This window comes from Nelusetta ayraudi, unplaced genomic scaffold (assembly GCF_046127955.1).
Source record: "Nelusetta ayraudi isolate G7.1 ecotype Tasmania unplaced genomic scaffold, CSIRO-AGI_Nayr_v1 ptg000037l, whole genome shotgun sequence".
Classification (NCBI taxonomy): Eukaryota; Metazoa; Chordata; class Actinopteri; order Tetraodontiformes; family Monacanthidae; genus Nelusetta; species Nelusetta ayraudi.
In genome coordinates this window covers 1,303,216-1,318,714 of record NW_027466087.1, presented here as the reverse complement: position 1 = coordinate 1,318,714, position 15,499 = coordinate 1,303,216, and the positions used below count along the sequence as shown (strand labels likewise).

Below are 15,499 nucleotides of genomic sequence, written 5' to 3'. Positions count from 1 at the left end.
ACACCGCGTGTTTGAAACTGCAGTGAAATGTATCAGTTTGATTCTGACACCGGAAAATTCAGCATCATGATTTTTTTTTGCTGAACTGCACAGGTTTTGACACATTATTACAGTAGGCACCTTTTTAGTCCCAGGAGCTTGTAAACAGAGGATGTACACACACACACACACACACACACACACACACACACACACACACACACTCCTTCAGAATTGGAGGTATTCTGCAGACTTTGGTTGCACCTTGTGGCTATTTTAGCTGTTTCAGTTTTGCTTTACCTGTCTATGGACTTCAGCCAGTCTGACCTCTGACCCCTGACATCACAACAAGGCATGCTCCTCTACCGGATATTTCCAGTCCCGGCAGATCAGGAGAACGTCGGGAACGTTCTCCGGGAACATTACGAACGTGGGGGAAAAGACAGAATAGCAAAGAATTTCCTGCAGACTTTCTCCTCCTGGATTCTCAGCCAACACTTTTCACAATGGAGGAAGTCTCTGCTTACTGGCTGCCCTTCCCTCCCCTCCCCTCCCCTCTCCTTCCCTCCTGAGAAAGTGGGACTCACCCCCCCCCCCCCCCCATCCTCTCCTCCCTCAGAAGGAGCCTTAACAGGCCTGCAGCCGGAGCTGCTGTTCAGTCTGGCAGTGAGGATTGTAGCAGAGAGAAGAAGAAGAAGAAGAAGAAGAAGAAGGAGAAGAAGCGCAGCTCCACCATGGACGTCACGCTGCTCGTGCTGCTGTGTCTGCTGGCAGTGACCACGCACATCCCGTCCTCCGCCGGTGAGTCTCCACACTTTCCTTTTTTTTCTGTTATTTGGAGACAAGATGCTGCTCAAAAGACGTTGGAAGGAAAGTTGATGTTGAGAAGTCGAGAAGCTTTGTCCAGAGTTTCTTTTTCACTGCTGCTGCTTGGAACTTGTCCGAAACTCGTTTCTTTTCCGTTTAAAAGTTTTAAAGTTGTTCCGTCGTCATTTCTACGCGATATTTTCGGCGGCCGTCCCTTGGCGCTCATTTTCACTGATGCGCAAAGTTGTGAAACTTGAGTGGGAAAAAAAACAAAACTGTATGGTTTCATCCATGACGGGATGATTTTGAAGGCGAGTCACATCTCATTTTAAAATATACATTTATTTCAAAATTATAATGTTATTTCAAAGTTATTTCAGACATCTGAGAGAAAAAAAACATCATTTAAATCTTTTGACAGCATTTATCTGCACCAAGAACATTGAACGTAAACAACATTTTTCTTTTGATGTCTTTTTGCGGAATTCCCTTTTACGTGGAAAAAGCACAAAAAAAAACATCGCATTCACTCTGAAAAATAATGCTTTGCTTTAATAATGATTTAAAATATTTGAGACAAACTGTCATCTGATGTTAACAGGTAAATACCTGTTCCACGTTTGCCACGCTTATAAATCACAATATAATGTGACTGAATGGCAAGTCCTGCGTTTTAGCAATCTGCAGAGAGAGAGAGAGAAAGAGAGAGAGAGAGAGAGAGAGAGAGAGAGAGAGAGAGAGAGAGAGAGAGAGAGAGACGTTAATGTGAGTTCTCAGCTAGTTTGGAGGCTACATGGCTAAGTTTGGAAAACTAGCTGTGTTGTTATTGAGCATGCAGCCTGTGGCAAGTCTGGCGACTTTTATAGATTAATAAATAAAAGTAATGATTGAGATCCTTGAGTCTTGATTTATGGCTCACCTGTAATTTTCTTCTTTTAAAAATACTCTCTGACATCACGTTGTCCGGCTGCTCGTTTAGCCATGCTGACATTGCAATGCTCAAGATCAAAGGCATTCGCAATCAAATATAACAATCATGTATCATTGCACGTTTGTTTGCCCTTGTGCCCTCAGATTTTAATATTTCTTTATTTTCTTTTTACTCAACATGTGTACTCTCTAATGATGAACTAATTATATGTAATTATGAATTATATTTCCAACGTTTATTGTAAAAGGGGAGTGATGGAGAGGCGGGGATGGCAGTTTATCAGGGGGGGGGATGCCATCCCCCGGTCGCAGGGAAGAAAAACAGTTGGTTGTGTGAAGCCACTTCACACGGCTTCGCTGAGGCACTCGGGAGGTTTGGGATCGTTTTAAGGAGCACTTGTGCTGATTGTCCCCTGCCCTCCCACCTCGTTGAATTGAGCACCAGAACAGATTGAATGTGGAGGAAACTCATCAGTGCGTGTGTGTGTGTGTGTGTGTGTGAGTGTGTGAGTGTGCGCATCTGTTTACAAGCTCCTGGGACTAAAAAGGTACCTAATAATATGTCAAAACCTGTTGCAGTTCAGCAAAAAAAATCATGATGCTGAATTTTTCGGTTTCTGAATCAAACTGACAACTGTGTATCAATTGTAAAATTAGCAGCAATTTTTGCATTGAAACATAATAATGATTATAGTTAAAGCTAAAAGCAGCATTAGCGGCACTGAGCCGCTGTGGCCGCGGCGTGCTCAAGAGCAGAGAGGCTAACGTTAGCTTCATTTTCGAAAACTGGGAAACACTTCTAACGGTGCCATTTCTGCATCAAAACGAAAGATATAGGCATCGTCTGTAACGTTTGACCGTATCAGAATAACAGTGTAGGCGTGGCCAGTAGCCAGTCCATTAAAATTTTGGAGGGGGTTTCAAACAAGTTGAAATATCTCACTACCTGTTTGTCGAGCGTAAAAAAAAATAGAGAATAAGTTGGTCTTGAAGCCAGGAACGCATGGGTTTTGTTGCATGTCTCTACGACATTCCTAGAGGGCGCTAGTGTGCATCGTAGTTTTGCAGTGTTTTTTTGAGCAATTTTTTGTGAATTTCGAGTGTGCTGCGACTTTAAGGGGCGATACAATGAAAATGGTGTAACATTTCCAAACCATTCTTTTTATTTCGTCCTTATGAAGGTCTAGTCTGTGTGATTGTTACGACTGGGGTCATGATCGTGCCCTGTCTCTCTCCCTCTCTCTCTCTCTCTCTCTCTCTTTGCAGCTGTCTCTTTACCTGTACTGATGGGGCAAATGTGCAATATCAGGCTGTGGCACATAAAAGGTTGCAGAAAGAGGAAGTCTCTCCCTTGCTCTTTCCCTCGCTTGCTCCCCACAGGCATGCAACCGTAGGCTCTTGTGCTGGTGTGTCGTGCTCCTCGGGAGAGGAGGTGCTCTTGATTTTGCATTGTATTTAGCTGCTTGATTACGTAACCGTAATCCTTTGTTTCGTGGACAGAGTTCTCTTTTTATGTTTAACAAATTCTTCTTTTACCTTTTACATAAACTTTTGCTGCATTATTCACTCCCCTCCGACCCGATATTTCTTTTCTACTGTTACTTTTTACCCCCCTAGACTAAAGTGGGAATGTAACAGTCATACAGAAAGTTTCAGACTTTTAACATTTACGATTCTTTAGTTCTGCGAATGAAAGTGAAAATAGCTTGCTTCCAGTTTGTCAAGGGTCAAAGGTCAGAGTGGATGAAATGATGGTCCATCCAAGGAACGTGCGGGTCTTTGTCCCATGGTGAGGCTATTTAGTATCATGGTTGTTCCGGGGGGGGATGTTGAGCCATTTTTGAAAACGGTTGGGATCTCAAATGCTCTACCAATAACTTTTTGTCGTGAAGGTCTCGTCTATGTCCTAATCCATTTTATTCCAAGAAGAAACATTCAGAATTTCAAACGGGTCTTTTGCCCTGCGATAGACCTGCTATCTGTTATCTCATGAAATATGTATAGGATGACTTCGAGCCCTACCAATGACCTTCTCTATGATTATTATTATTTATCTATCTATCCACTCATCCAACTGTTTTCTTTTTGTTGTTGTTTTAATGAAGAGGTCAGTGGGCAAAAATATACAAAGATCTGAAAAATGTGTGTAATGTGGGCCCTTAAACGCACGCGTCTTACTTTCTCCCACGTCTGCCCTTGTCCCACCACCTTTTATTTATTTTTCTTCTCCTCCTCCTGGTCCTCAGCGAAGCCCATCAGCCTGGTGGAACGCTGCTGGTGTCGCTCCACCCTCAACACGGTGCCCCAGCGCTCCATCAAAGAACTCAAGTTCCTCCACACACCCAACTGCCCCTTCCAAGTCATGTGAGTTGCTTGCAAGCTTGTGTCTGTGATGCCTTTTCATGTTTGTTCTGCTGTGGGGAAAAAAATCTGACCTTTTTATGCAAGAAAAATGATAAACTAAAGTTGAAAGAGAAAAAGTTTATGGCTGTAGGAGGTTTATTTAAGTGTATGTGTTTGGTCTTGAAGAAGTCTGAAAAACTTTTTCAGTGATGCATAAAGATCGGCTACTGTGTGATGGATGAAATGCAGTCCACAAAAATTAGATTTGATCCAGAAATGCTTCAAAAACTCCAGAACATCTGTATTGTTTCTACCCAACGCCGCCTTCGTCCAGACAAGCTGACTCCGGATGCCGGCTATCCAATTTGAGATGTGTGTAAAAGCGAGGTGTTAGTCTTAGCATTAGCGTTAGCGTTGGCAGAGGAGTGAGGCATTAATGTCCTTCCATTCTTACTCGATGGAGAAAAGTGGCTGGTTGATGTTTTGTCATAATTAAGGGTGAAAGTGATTTCCTTTGTATTTCGCCCCCCTCGCTCCATTGGGGTTGAAGTAGGAGGGGGACTGGAGAAAAAACAGCTGGCCGAGAGTTTCAAAGGTCAGAGGGCGTTCAGAGGTCAGAGCGGGTGGCGCTCAGCCGCAACATCTCAATGGAAGCAGATGAAAGGATCCCCCACCCTGCCCCAGCCCCCATCTGACTGTGTGGCCTGAGCCACTGTTGAGAGATAATCTTTGCTTGGGTGTAAATGTGAATTTTGGTAATTAATTTCAGCCTTTCATAATTACAGTTAAGAGCTTCAAGAAGAAACTCAATCATGAAATCACAAACAATCGTTTTTCATCTTCACAATCCATAAAATCCTAAGAAATTCACGTCAACTTTTTTCGAGACTGTAGTTTTAACACCAAACCTGCCAAAGGATGAAAAGTTAGCCAGCGGCAAAAATTCCCACATATTTACCTGTGAATGTCCACTACTATGTCTTGGATGTTCTTCTTCTCCTAATTATGTCTTCTTCTTCTTCTTCTTCTTCTTCTTCTTCTTCTTCTTCTTCTTCTTCTTCTTCTTCTTCAAATAAATAAATGATCAATCCCGTCCGGTCAATAAGTGGAGCTGTCGCTTCCTGTCGTTTCAGAACAAACGGTGTTCCTAATTAAGTGGCCTCTCTACGGCTGGTGGAGGCAGCTTTAAGAGTCTCCGCCAGCCGTAGGTGGAGACTCTTAAAGAGACTCAGCGTCCAGCTGAGGCGAATGGAAACAGGAAGTTAAGACTTTTAACTGTTCAGTCCATTCGATCCTGAGCTTCTGCCACTGCCGGATTGTGGGGCTCAGCGAAAACCATTATTTTTATTTATTTTTTAATTATTATTCTTTGGGTCCTGCGATGGAGGACCCAAAGATGTTGGGGCCAGAGGTCAGCAGCATCTTAGATTCTCATTTCATTGATGCACAATCAAAAAAGTCAACTGGGTGCTGAATGGTCTCTGCTATTATTTTGTCCGAAAGCTCTGCGACTGCTGAACGTCAGGAAAGGAAAAAAAACAGGAATCTGTGATGGATCATCGCTGCAAATCCAGCGTCTTGGCCGTGATTCATGACTGGTGGCACGACCTCACATTGGGAAACCTACTTAGAGCGGGTGTGTGTGTGTGTGCGTGAGTGTGAGTGTATGTGTGGGAGGCAGAGACATCCCATCTTGCAGTGAAGTTGAGTTGTGGGAGACGAGTCGGACGCCTTCTCACATCCACAAAAAAAAACAAAAAAACATCATCGCCTCAAACAGCCACTGAGTTCACCTGAAAATATTTTGAAGGAAATTTAAAACATTTTAGAACATTTTTTAGCGCAAGCAAGCAATGAAATTAAATGTAATAAAAAAAGAAGTTGCAAATTGCAGCAACGTGACATCAAAGTTGCACTGTATGATGATGATGATGATGATGATGATGATGATGATGATTGTTGTGATTGTATGTTACATGTTTTGACCACCGGGTGGCACCACCTATTGGTTGTCAGGTATAAAAGTGTAGCGTGAGATTGAAGTGGAGACCTTTTTTTTTGTAGCTGAGAGCATGCGATTAAACAACAAACAACATGAACATGACATTGTTCCAGGAGCGAATGGTTAGGGACAACATGGAGTTGAAACCGCCGGAAAGTTTGAAGCTAACAGGCGACGTCGACGAAAACTGCCGCGCTTTCAAACAGCAGTTCCACCCGTACGTTGCAGCTTTGGGACTCGAGACGAAGCCAGAGGCAAGAAAGCTAGCGCTGCTGCTAACGATTTAAGGGCCAAAGGCCATAGAAGTATTTAACACGTTCGTGTTTGACAATCCTGGAGATGATGAGAAGTTGGATGCGATGCTTGGTAAATTTGATGCTCACTCTTCTCCAAAGAAGAACGAGATGTACGAGAGGTACGTGCTTCGGTCTCATACTCAGCAGCAGCACGAGCCCTTCGATTGCTTCCTGACGGATTTGCGTCTGAAGGCGCAAGTCCTGCAACTTGCAAATAATAATAAATAACGCAATAAAGCATCTGGACTGAAAGACTACAATGGGCGGACAATTAAATTTTTGGGCACATGCAGGTTGAGTGCCACAGTAAAAATGAGTGCACCACCTTTTCTTCTTTGTTGTGAATGAGGGGCGTGAATCACTTCTGGGTGACAGAGTCTGTGAAGAACTGGGGCTGGTATCAAAACAGTGTACCTTATCATTCCAACCATGATCCCAGTGATTGACTCTGTGGACATGATAGTCCAGAACATCTCAGAAATCTTCAAGGGTTTCAGTGTGTTGTTCTTCACAAATAGAATACAGTTGAAGGAAGGCGCCCGACCAATTGCGCAATGCAGCGCGCAGAGTTCCTGTTCCGTTGAAAGACGGCCTAAAGAAAGAGCTGGACAGAATGATTATGTTAGGAGTGATTAAACAGGTTAATGAGCCTGCAGACTGGGTCGACTCAATGGTCAGCGCCAAGAAAAAGAATGGACAGTTGTGAATATGTTTGGACCCTAAAGACCTAAATGAAAACATAAAGCGTGAACGTTATCAAATGCCCACACATCAAGAAATCATCAGTGAAATGTCAGATGCTAAGTACTTCACAAACCTTGACGCCTCACAAGGCTGAGACTGGAGGAAAGCAGCACAAAGTACTATACCTGTAATACTCCCTTCGGTAGGTAGTGTTTTCTCGGACTGTCTTTTGGAATAAAGTCAGCACCTGAGATATTTCACGGAGCGATGGAGCACATCATCGAGGAGTTGAAAGGTATAAGTCTACATTGATGACATCATCATCTGGGGGTCCACAGCTCAAGAGCATAAGGGCATAATGAGAGGCTGTACAGAGTGATGGAGCGCATACAAAAATATGGACTAAAACTCAACGAGAGCAAGTGTGAGTTTGGCTTTCGAGAAATTCTCTCCCTGGGTGACAAGCTGTCTTGCAAGTGGAGTCCAACCAGATCAAAGCAAAGCACATGCAATACAGAACATGCCAAGGCCCACTGACAGTACAGGCGTCCTACGCATCATGGGCACGGTCGAGTTCATAGGCAAGTTAATTCTCAATCTAACAGCAAAAACATTGTGCATCCGGGAGCTTCTGTACGGGAACCGTGAGTTTAAGCGGACAGTTAAACATGAGCGGGAGGAGCAGGAATTTAAGAATACATTGACCACAGTACCAGCATTGTCATTTTATGACAACAAAAAGAGGATTAAACTGTCTACAGATGCCTCCAAGGATGGCATTGGTGTTGTTCTACTCCAGGCTGAGGGTGAGCGCTGCAAACCAGTAGCATATGATTCTAGGGCTGGGTCGTGAAGAATCAGACGAAGGTTGATATGGATCTCAATGTTTTTTAGAAAGTCGAGATAGACGGATAGCGGGGGTTTAACTACAACCTTGTATTAAGACAACACAAACATTAAAAGAAACATGACTTTATGTAAAGTGTGAACATTAAAATTGTAGACACAATAAAAAAAAAATGAAATTGATTCTTACAGCAGCTGAGTTTTTACAAAAACCCTTTATTTTAAAGAAGTATGTTTTTATTTTTATTTTTTTTATTTTTTTAGTCAGTGCTGTTTTAAAGTTGTAATTCCCTTTTTTCTCTGAGGTTACTGAAGGTCGTGGAACAAAACCAGCTGACCAAACAGCTGGAATGTTACAGGATGAACAGCTGACCAATCAGATGGAATCTCTGTAAAGTTAATCAGTGGAGCTGCAGATAAAACACTCTCTATAGATACATTTACATATATTTCTCAGTGCATCTTGGACTCGTCCCTCATCCTGTGCTGCCAAAAATGCTCCATGACTATCTCTCCTCCTCCTCCTCTGCTCGCTCGCCTTCCTGCCTTCCATCAACGTCGCTGGCAGAGTCGAGACCAAACTGGAGGCGTCCCCAGCCAAAGTTGTTGTTTGCGAACGAAAACGTTGTTTTTTTTTGGGCAAAAGTGACAAGTGATTGGTCAAGATGTGTGGCACCATCTATCTCCATCCATTGGTGTATGAATGTGTGTGTGCATGGGTGAATGAGAGGCCTTTGTGCATGGTCCCATGAAGGTGCTGGAAGTGCAGTCCATGGAGTCCATTGCTGTGTCTCAATTCAGGGTCTGCACCCTTCAGACCGAGTGTCCTCCGTCTGAAGGAAGCGTTCTTCGAGTACCCAGCCTAGAAGGACGGACCAAACCCCGCCCCCCCGGTCACCACCCGGGACGGTCTAGCCTTCGGCGTATTTCCTCGTTTCGTCACCGCCGTTTCCTCCGGCTGGCCAACCCCGGAGGTGACGTTTTTATAGCAGCAGAAGAAATTGCCCCCCCGACTCTCAATTTGTTTCTAAAATTGTCATAAGTACATCTCTGCATAACATTGATTTGTTAGTAGCATTAAAAAAGAAGAAAAGAAAGAAATATAGATCAACTTACAACAAATACACTGTTAACCCGAAAGTTCATTCTATGTAAAAAGATTGAGTAAATACCACTTTAAAATATTAGTTTTATCACCTTACTCAAAGAGTATGAGTACATGAAGAGCATATGAGACCAGTCATTGAATGTACTCATTTTTCTAAGTTTAACAAACTTGAACTATCAAGTTTTACCTCAGGTGACGTAGTGCCCTGTTGTGATTGGCTCAAATCTCAAGACAAGTCTGGGCTTGTTGGAGTCCGTTTGAGAGCTGCGCCTTGTCTTCCCGCTGTATTTTTTGTCTTCGCAAGTTTTCCTCGCAAAACATTTTCTCCCCGAATAAGGTGAGTTTCCTTTTACATTTTCTTTCTGTGGAACATTGTGGAACAGCATACAACCGTCGCGCTACCTGCACAAATTAACCATATCGTGGCCACGAGATAGTAACGCGTGGGCACGCATTCACCATGTCGTGAGCACGCGTTTATTATCCTGTGGGCATGCGTGCGCACGATGTAGTAATGCGTGGCCACACGTTATTATTATTTTAATCCATGTTAACAGGGTGGCTACGCACTACTCTTGTTTGAAACGTGTATTTGAACGTGGGTAGGTTGACTTTAGCAGATTCTGAGCGTTGAACAACTGCAGCGTTTTTTGTTTTTTCCCCCAGAAAAGCTAGCGACTGTTAGCTACTATATGTTCGCTACAGTTTTGCAGTGTGCTGCAGAGTTTTGTGAAGAATTTTAAAAATATGTGCTTTTGATGAAACGTTTATACCCACTTTTAACAGGGTTGCTGGTAGAAATCTTAAAGAAGAGTTTTTTGGTGTTCTTGATGGTTTTTGCCCAATCTTAATGGACATCTTCAAGAGGAAGACAGGAGGTCGGATAGGCAAACAGTTAGCTGACCTGCTACAACAGACAGCGGTGAGTTCATATTTCTGTTTTCTTCTTCTAACGATATTGATGTTAATAGTGCATACATATTCCAAGAAATAATTTCCCCACCTTCCCTTGTAGTCATTTTCTATATGAACAAATATGATGTTATAAATGTTCATGTCTTATGTCTCTTTGCAGAGCACTGAGCCAACAGCTACGAGATGCCTTATCCTGAGAGGACTTCCCATCTTTCTTGGTGATGATCCATCCATGTTTTTTAAGAGCAGTTTGGTGAGTAAAGTTACGTAATTGCTGTTTGACTCAGTTTTTCTGTTTTCCTATGTTTACCTTATTTGGGATGATGGGTTGTGATAATTAGTATTAATGAAGATGTTTCATTGAACTTTAGTTGATTTTAACAAGATAATGTGTCTCCTTCTGTTAGCAAGAGTAAATTAATTGCTGCAGTTTGGACTGCAAATTATGCAAAAATTCAAAGGGCTTGCATAAATCTAATCCATTGAGGGGCTGATGCTGGAAATTGGATTAATCCAAACATTTCTAATATATTTCTATTATTTTCCCTTATTGACGAACACACACTTAACCCAAAAATAAAATTAAAAAGAAAACGGCTCAAATTAGGCCAGACGGGAAAAAAAGAAAAAAAAGAATGCGTGCTTCTCTATGGTCAGCACCCGAAACATAATTAACCATTTCTCTGTTTGTACCTTTCACATATCAAATTGTCCAATACACCACCTACTGTCAAGACATGAGATCTACACCACAACGGACAGCTATACACAAACAGACAAAAAATAGCTTGTTCACGTAACATTGTCTAGAACAAGATTACTGTGAATTATGAAAATCACAATATTAATGTAGACCACACAACTGATTACAGATAAATTGCTGTTAACCAGAATATCCTCTTTTTGTATTGTTTCTTCTACAATAGAATGACTCCCTGGACATTCCAGTGGGAATTGTGTGCTATGAGGACACCAGCCCTGAACACCCAGGAAGCTCGGCATCGCCACAACTAAACCCCACAAAAGTGGGGATCATCCTTGAGGGCAGTGTTGTGATGGACACCCTCACCAACTTACCTCAGGCAATGTGCCTCTTGTTTGGCTTTACTTATGCACTCCACCTGCAGTACCCAAAGTGCTTTAAAAACACATTCATCTTCATTCAGCAGGTGATGCTAAACTTGGGTCGAAGTGAGCTACCTCCCAAAGTTCAGAGGCTGAAAAATGATCTTGCAGTGTAAGCTCATGCCACAATTTGTGATATCTGTCCGAATTTTTTTATGCACTCTGTTCGCACTGCATAGTTTTTTCTCAATGCTGCTGTTGTTAATGCACTTTATATTGTTGTGTAGCAAGAATTTTGTTTTGTTTTTTGTTGTTGTTTTTCAAAACATGGAATGTGAAACACATTCATGCTCATGGCACAATTCTGTATGTTGATTGCTGCACAAATAGACTGCACTCAATGGAGAAAATATTCTTTCAGTTGCTCATTCAGTATGTGATATTTATAGTTTAAAATAGATCTAGTGTTCTACTGAAATAATTCTATTGGACACATGTTAGAAAGTCAAAGTTGGTCTTAATGCCACTCTTCTTGTATTTTTGTGTGGCACACCAAGCATGTTAGTGTTATATTTTTTTATTCTTCTTCTTATTTTTATTTTTTTTAAGAAGCTTGCATTGAAAACACAGGATACATGGTAGAAAGCTGCCATTTCAACATGTGCCCAACTTAATGCTTGCGTGTTGTGAGGCAAAATAAACAAATAAAATAAAGTGCATTGTGTGGTCATTGACAACAGAAGAATTAAATTGCAACTTTCTTATCCAAAATATAATATTTTGAAATTCTATTCCTAGTTTTGATAAAACTAGAATTTTAAGTTCATTTGACTCATTTTATTAAGTTATGACTGTACTAGTTTTGAGTAGACTCCACAATTTTTTTCTATTGTTACTTAATTAAACCATTTAAGTATATATAACTTTAAAATATTAAGTTCTGACTATTGCACATTTAAGTTGAGTAAACTCAAACAAAATAATTTTCTCTGCTGTCAATTACTTAAATCGTTCAAGGCAATCACTTGACGAAAGTGGTTTAAGTACAATCAACTTATCCGGGTTAACAGTGTATTTGTAAATTCAGTCCGTCACAGAAAAGATTTAAAGTGCTTCAATTTTGCCTGAAATAAAAAATAAATTATATCTAAACTACAAACATTTTTTGACCGACTAATTGAACTGTTTAAATTTGAAAAATGAAATCTAATAAAATCACTCATTCATCCATTCATTTTCTATACCCGCTTAGTCCCGAGTCTGCTGGAGCCTATCCCAGCTGTCTTAGGGCGAAGGCAGGGTGACACCCTGGACAAGTCGCCAGTTCATCGCAGGGCCACATAGAGACAAACAACCATTCACACTCACATGCACACCTACGGACAATTTAGAACGTTCAATTGACCTCACGTGCATGTTTTTGGAGTGTGCAAACTCCACACAGAAAGGTCCCAGGTCCGGGCCCCGGAATCGAACCCACGACCTTCTTGCTGTGAGGCGGCAGCGCTAACCACTGCGCCACCGTGTCGCCCACAATAAGAACTATTGTTGTCTCATTACTAGGGCTGTCAGTCGATTAAAAACATTAATCCGATTAATCGCATGGTTTTCCGTAGTTAACTCACGATTAATCGCAAATTAATCACATCTTTTTTGATCTGCTCTAAATCTACCGTAAACTGATATTTTTCCATTTTTTTTATAATCATATCAACATGAGAGTAGGCAAATACTTGCTTTCTGCAAATGCAGCATGTTTATTCGTGTTGGAGCAATGACAAGTACTACGAACAAAACAAAAAAAAAAAGCATAGGGTAAAAAAAAATTATTATAAACTCAAGCCCAACAAAGATAACAGATGGGCATAACTGTAACATTGCATAGTAATGATTACGAGTACTACCAAAATTTGTATATTTTACTTTTCAACTCGAACTTGAACTATTCATTCCCTTTTTTCAGCAGCCATTAACACAAAAGGATGACCCGAGCGCCCGGGTCACACCAGACGCGGAAGCGCCGAGCGCTTCAGTTTGGCGCCCATGTTAATCAACGTAGTGGTTCACACCAGACGCGAACGGGCGTAGGTGTGTGTGTGTGTGTGTGTGTGTGTGTGTGGGTATAAATAGAAACACGCACTCAGGTGTCCATCTCAAGACCTCTTTCATAATGATCACTGACCGGCATCTCTAGGATCAAACAGACATATTTTGATCAAGTCTTCCTCTGTGTGTGTGTGTGTGTGTGTGTGTGTGTGTGTGTGTGTGTGTGTGTGTGTATTTGTTTAATCTCTCTTGCACTCTGATACAATGTACTGACAAATATAACATACAAATATGATCGAATTTGTCATTCGGTTTTTATTTTGAAATTTGTTTATTTAGAAAATTCATCAGATCTTCTCGTTTTTTTTTGGTTTTTTTTGAGCGACTTCCTGTACCATTGACGAGGATCGCTCGCGGCTCGCGCACAAAATAGAGCAGACACTGAAACGACAACTGCATGGCACGAGCCGCGCGCTTGTTCGCGTCTAGTGTGAACCACCACATTGATTAACGTGGACGCCGAATGGAAGCGCTCGTTACAGTAAATGCATATCACTTTTGTCCTGTCAAGACTGCCATCTGGCAGGGTTTTGAAGTGGAGCTTTCCATTTACAATTGACGCCTTATCCATGTTAGTCCTTCCTAGTGCTCATCTACAAATGTCTTTTTCTTTTTTTGGCGGGACCCCGCAAACAGGATCCGCGGTGCGAGTCCAGAGTCGCAGGCTCGCAGCCGCCGAACCGATCCGCTCCGCAGACCCGTTTCCTGACGAAACACCTGCGGCTTATAGTCCAGTGCGGCTTGTATATGTACACATTCGTTTCCCCCCCCTAAATTTAGCTGGTGCGGCTTATATTCAGGTGCGCTTTATAGTCCGGAAATTACGGTACTTAAACCGGCTGAAAAGAGCCAGAATCCCGTCGCCGCTGTGATTCTCTGGTGAAACTCGCCACTGATTTCTTGCACATCTGCTCCGCCTTGCAGTGCCAAGCTGAAGAACAACAGGGAGGTTTGCATCAACCCCGAGACCAAGTGGCTGCAGCGCTACCTGAAGAAGGCCATCAACAAGTAAGAAAGAGAAACAACACAATCTCTTCATCCGGGGGAGTGGCACTCGGCCGATGTTCACCCGATGCTTCTTCTCAGACTGACAGTTGTTTTATTTATTCATTTCTGAAGCAGATTTTTTAAGACGCATGTGAAACCTGAGAGTCACTGGACAGAGAATCATGCAGGAAAAACTGCACAACCAACGGTTGTGTGCAGTTGTTTGTTGTGTGCAGTTGTATGTGATTGAGTGTGTGTGTGTGTGTGTGTGTGCGTGCGTGCTTGTGCGTGTGTGTGCAGTGCGGCTGCTCTCTGTCAGTGTCCCCTCTTTCATGTCGGACTGCAGTCGCTCATTCATTGTGTGATGTTGTTGCCAGCGACCGGAGACACACAGCCGATCAGCTGACGTCAGACAACAGAATCTTTGATTGAAAACAAAGATTTTATCTATGCTTTGTGTTGGCGACTCCTGAACTGACCGCTGACCTGCAGATTCAGTGCCCAACCTGCTGACTCTGTTGACAATATTGTGACTGTGGAATGTCACTCACTTCCTCACCGACCTCCCATAAAAAAAAAAACATTTCTCCACTTGCACTTGATTCCTTTTGTCAGTTTTCTAAAAGCAGGGACAGCAGCATCTGGAATCAGGAAGTGTCAAAGAGAGACCGGCACGATGTGTTGTCTATACTTTGCTCAGTTTATTTAAAGCAGGGGTGGCCCAACTTTATTTGCAATGGGCCACTTGACAGAACTGCATTGTGTCGGTGGGCCACGACAGTTTTGTTGACGGGGGGGGGGGGGGGCTGATTGGAAATAGTCTTGCCATTTTTTTTCATTGACGGGGGGGGATTTTTAGTTGACAGGGGGGCGGAAGCACGCTATCGCTGTCGCGCTACGCTAACGCGTCGGCAAAGTTACGTGTCGCAAAAGTGTCGGTGTTTTTTTTTTTTACCATCAGATTGTGTTTTTGCGTCACAAACACTCTGGTGGGTGTGATATCTTGACACGGTACGATGTGACATTGAACTTGCTGAGCTCAAACGCCGGGACATCCCTGAAAGGCTCATGAATGACCTTCATCGTATTCATTTGTCCGTGTTCTCAGGGTGAAGAAGAGCAGGAGACAGGCAGGCAACAACAAGCTCCATTAAAGACGTGCCAGCGCCCCCTGCTGCCAACCCTGTATACCTCACTATCACTGCTATGGATGTATGTATATAACCACGTTGTATATACCCCAGCACTTCTCTGGACCACTGGCACATAAGAACTGCACCGCCAAAACAACAACAACAACAACAACAACAACAACAACAACAACAACAACAACAACAACAACAACGCAACAGCACAACAACAGCAGCGGTAGCAATATCAGGTTCTCCCGGAGACCCACAACTCACCACAACTCTACGCTAACCTACACAA

At 42.5% G+C, this 15,499-nt stretch overlaps 2 protein-coding genes across 2 annotated transcripts in view; both read left to right on the top strand.

Moving 5' to 3' along the window:
* Nucleotides 1-15,499, top strand: part of LOC142892570 (ribonuclease inhibitor-like) — a 244,527-nt gene that overhangs the window by 158,313 nt on the left and 70,715 nt on the right. The gene's annotated exons all lie outside the window — the stretch shown is intronic.
* On the top strand, nt 642-15,410 carry LOC142892572 (stromal cell-derived factor 1-like). The gene is made up of 4 exons (XM_076032785.1): nt 642-780; nt 3,963-4,080; nt 14,006-14,089; nt 15,177-15,410. The coding sequence occupies exons 1-4, from the start codon at nt 714-716 to the stop codon at nt 15,220-15,222; spliced, it is 315 nt and encodes a 104-aa protein (XP_075888900.1). The 5' UTR covers nt 642-713; the 3' UTR covers nt 15,223-15,410.

Coding starts and splice junctions, on each gene's coding strand:
- LOC142892572 (XM_076032785.1), top strand. CDS start 714: ATGGACGTCACGCTGCTCGTGCTGCTGTGTCTGCTGGCAGTGACCACG. Junction 781..3,962: donor GCACATCCCGTCCTCCGCCG/GTGAGTCTCCAC, acceptor CCTGGTCCTCAG/CGAAGCCCATCAGCCTGGTG. Junction 14,090..15,176: donor CTGAAGAAGGCCATCAACAA/GTAAGAAAGAGA, acceptor CCGTGTTCTCAG/GGTGAAGAAGAGCAGGAGAC.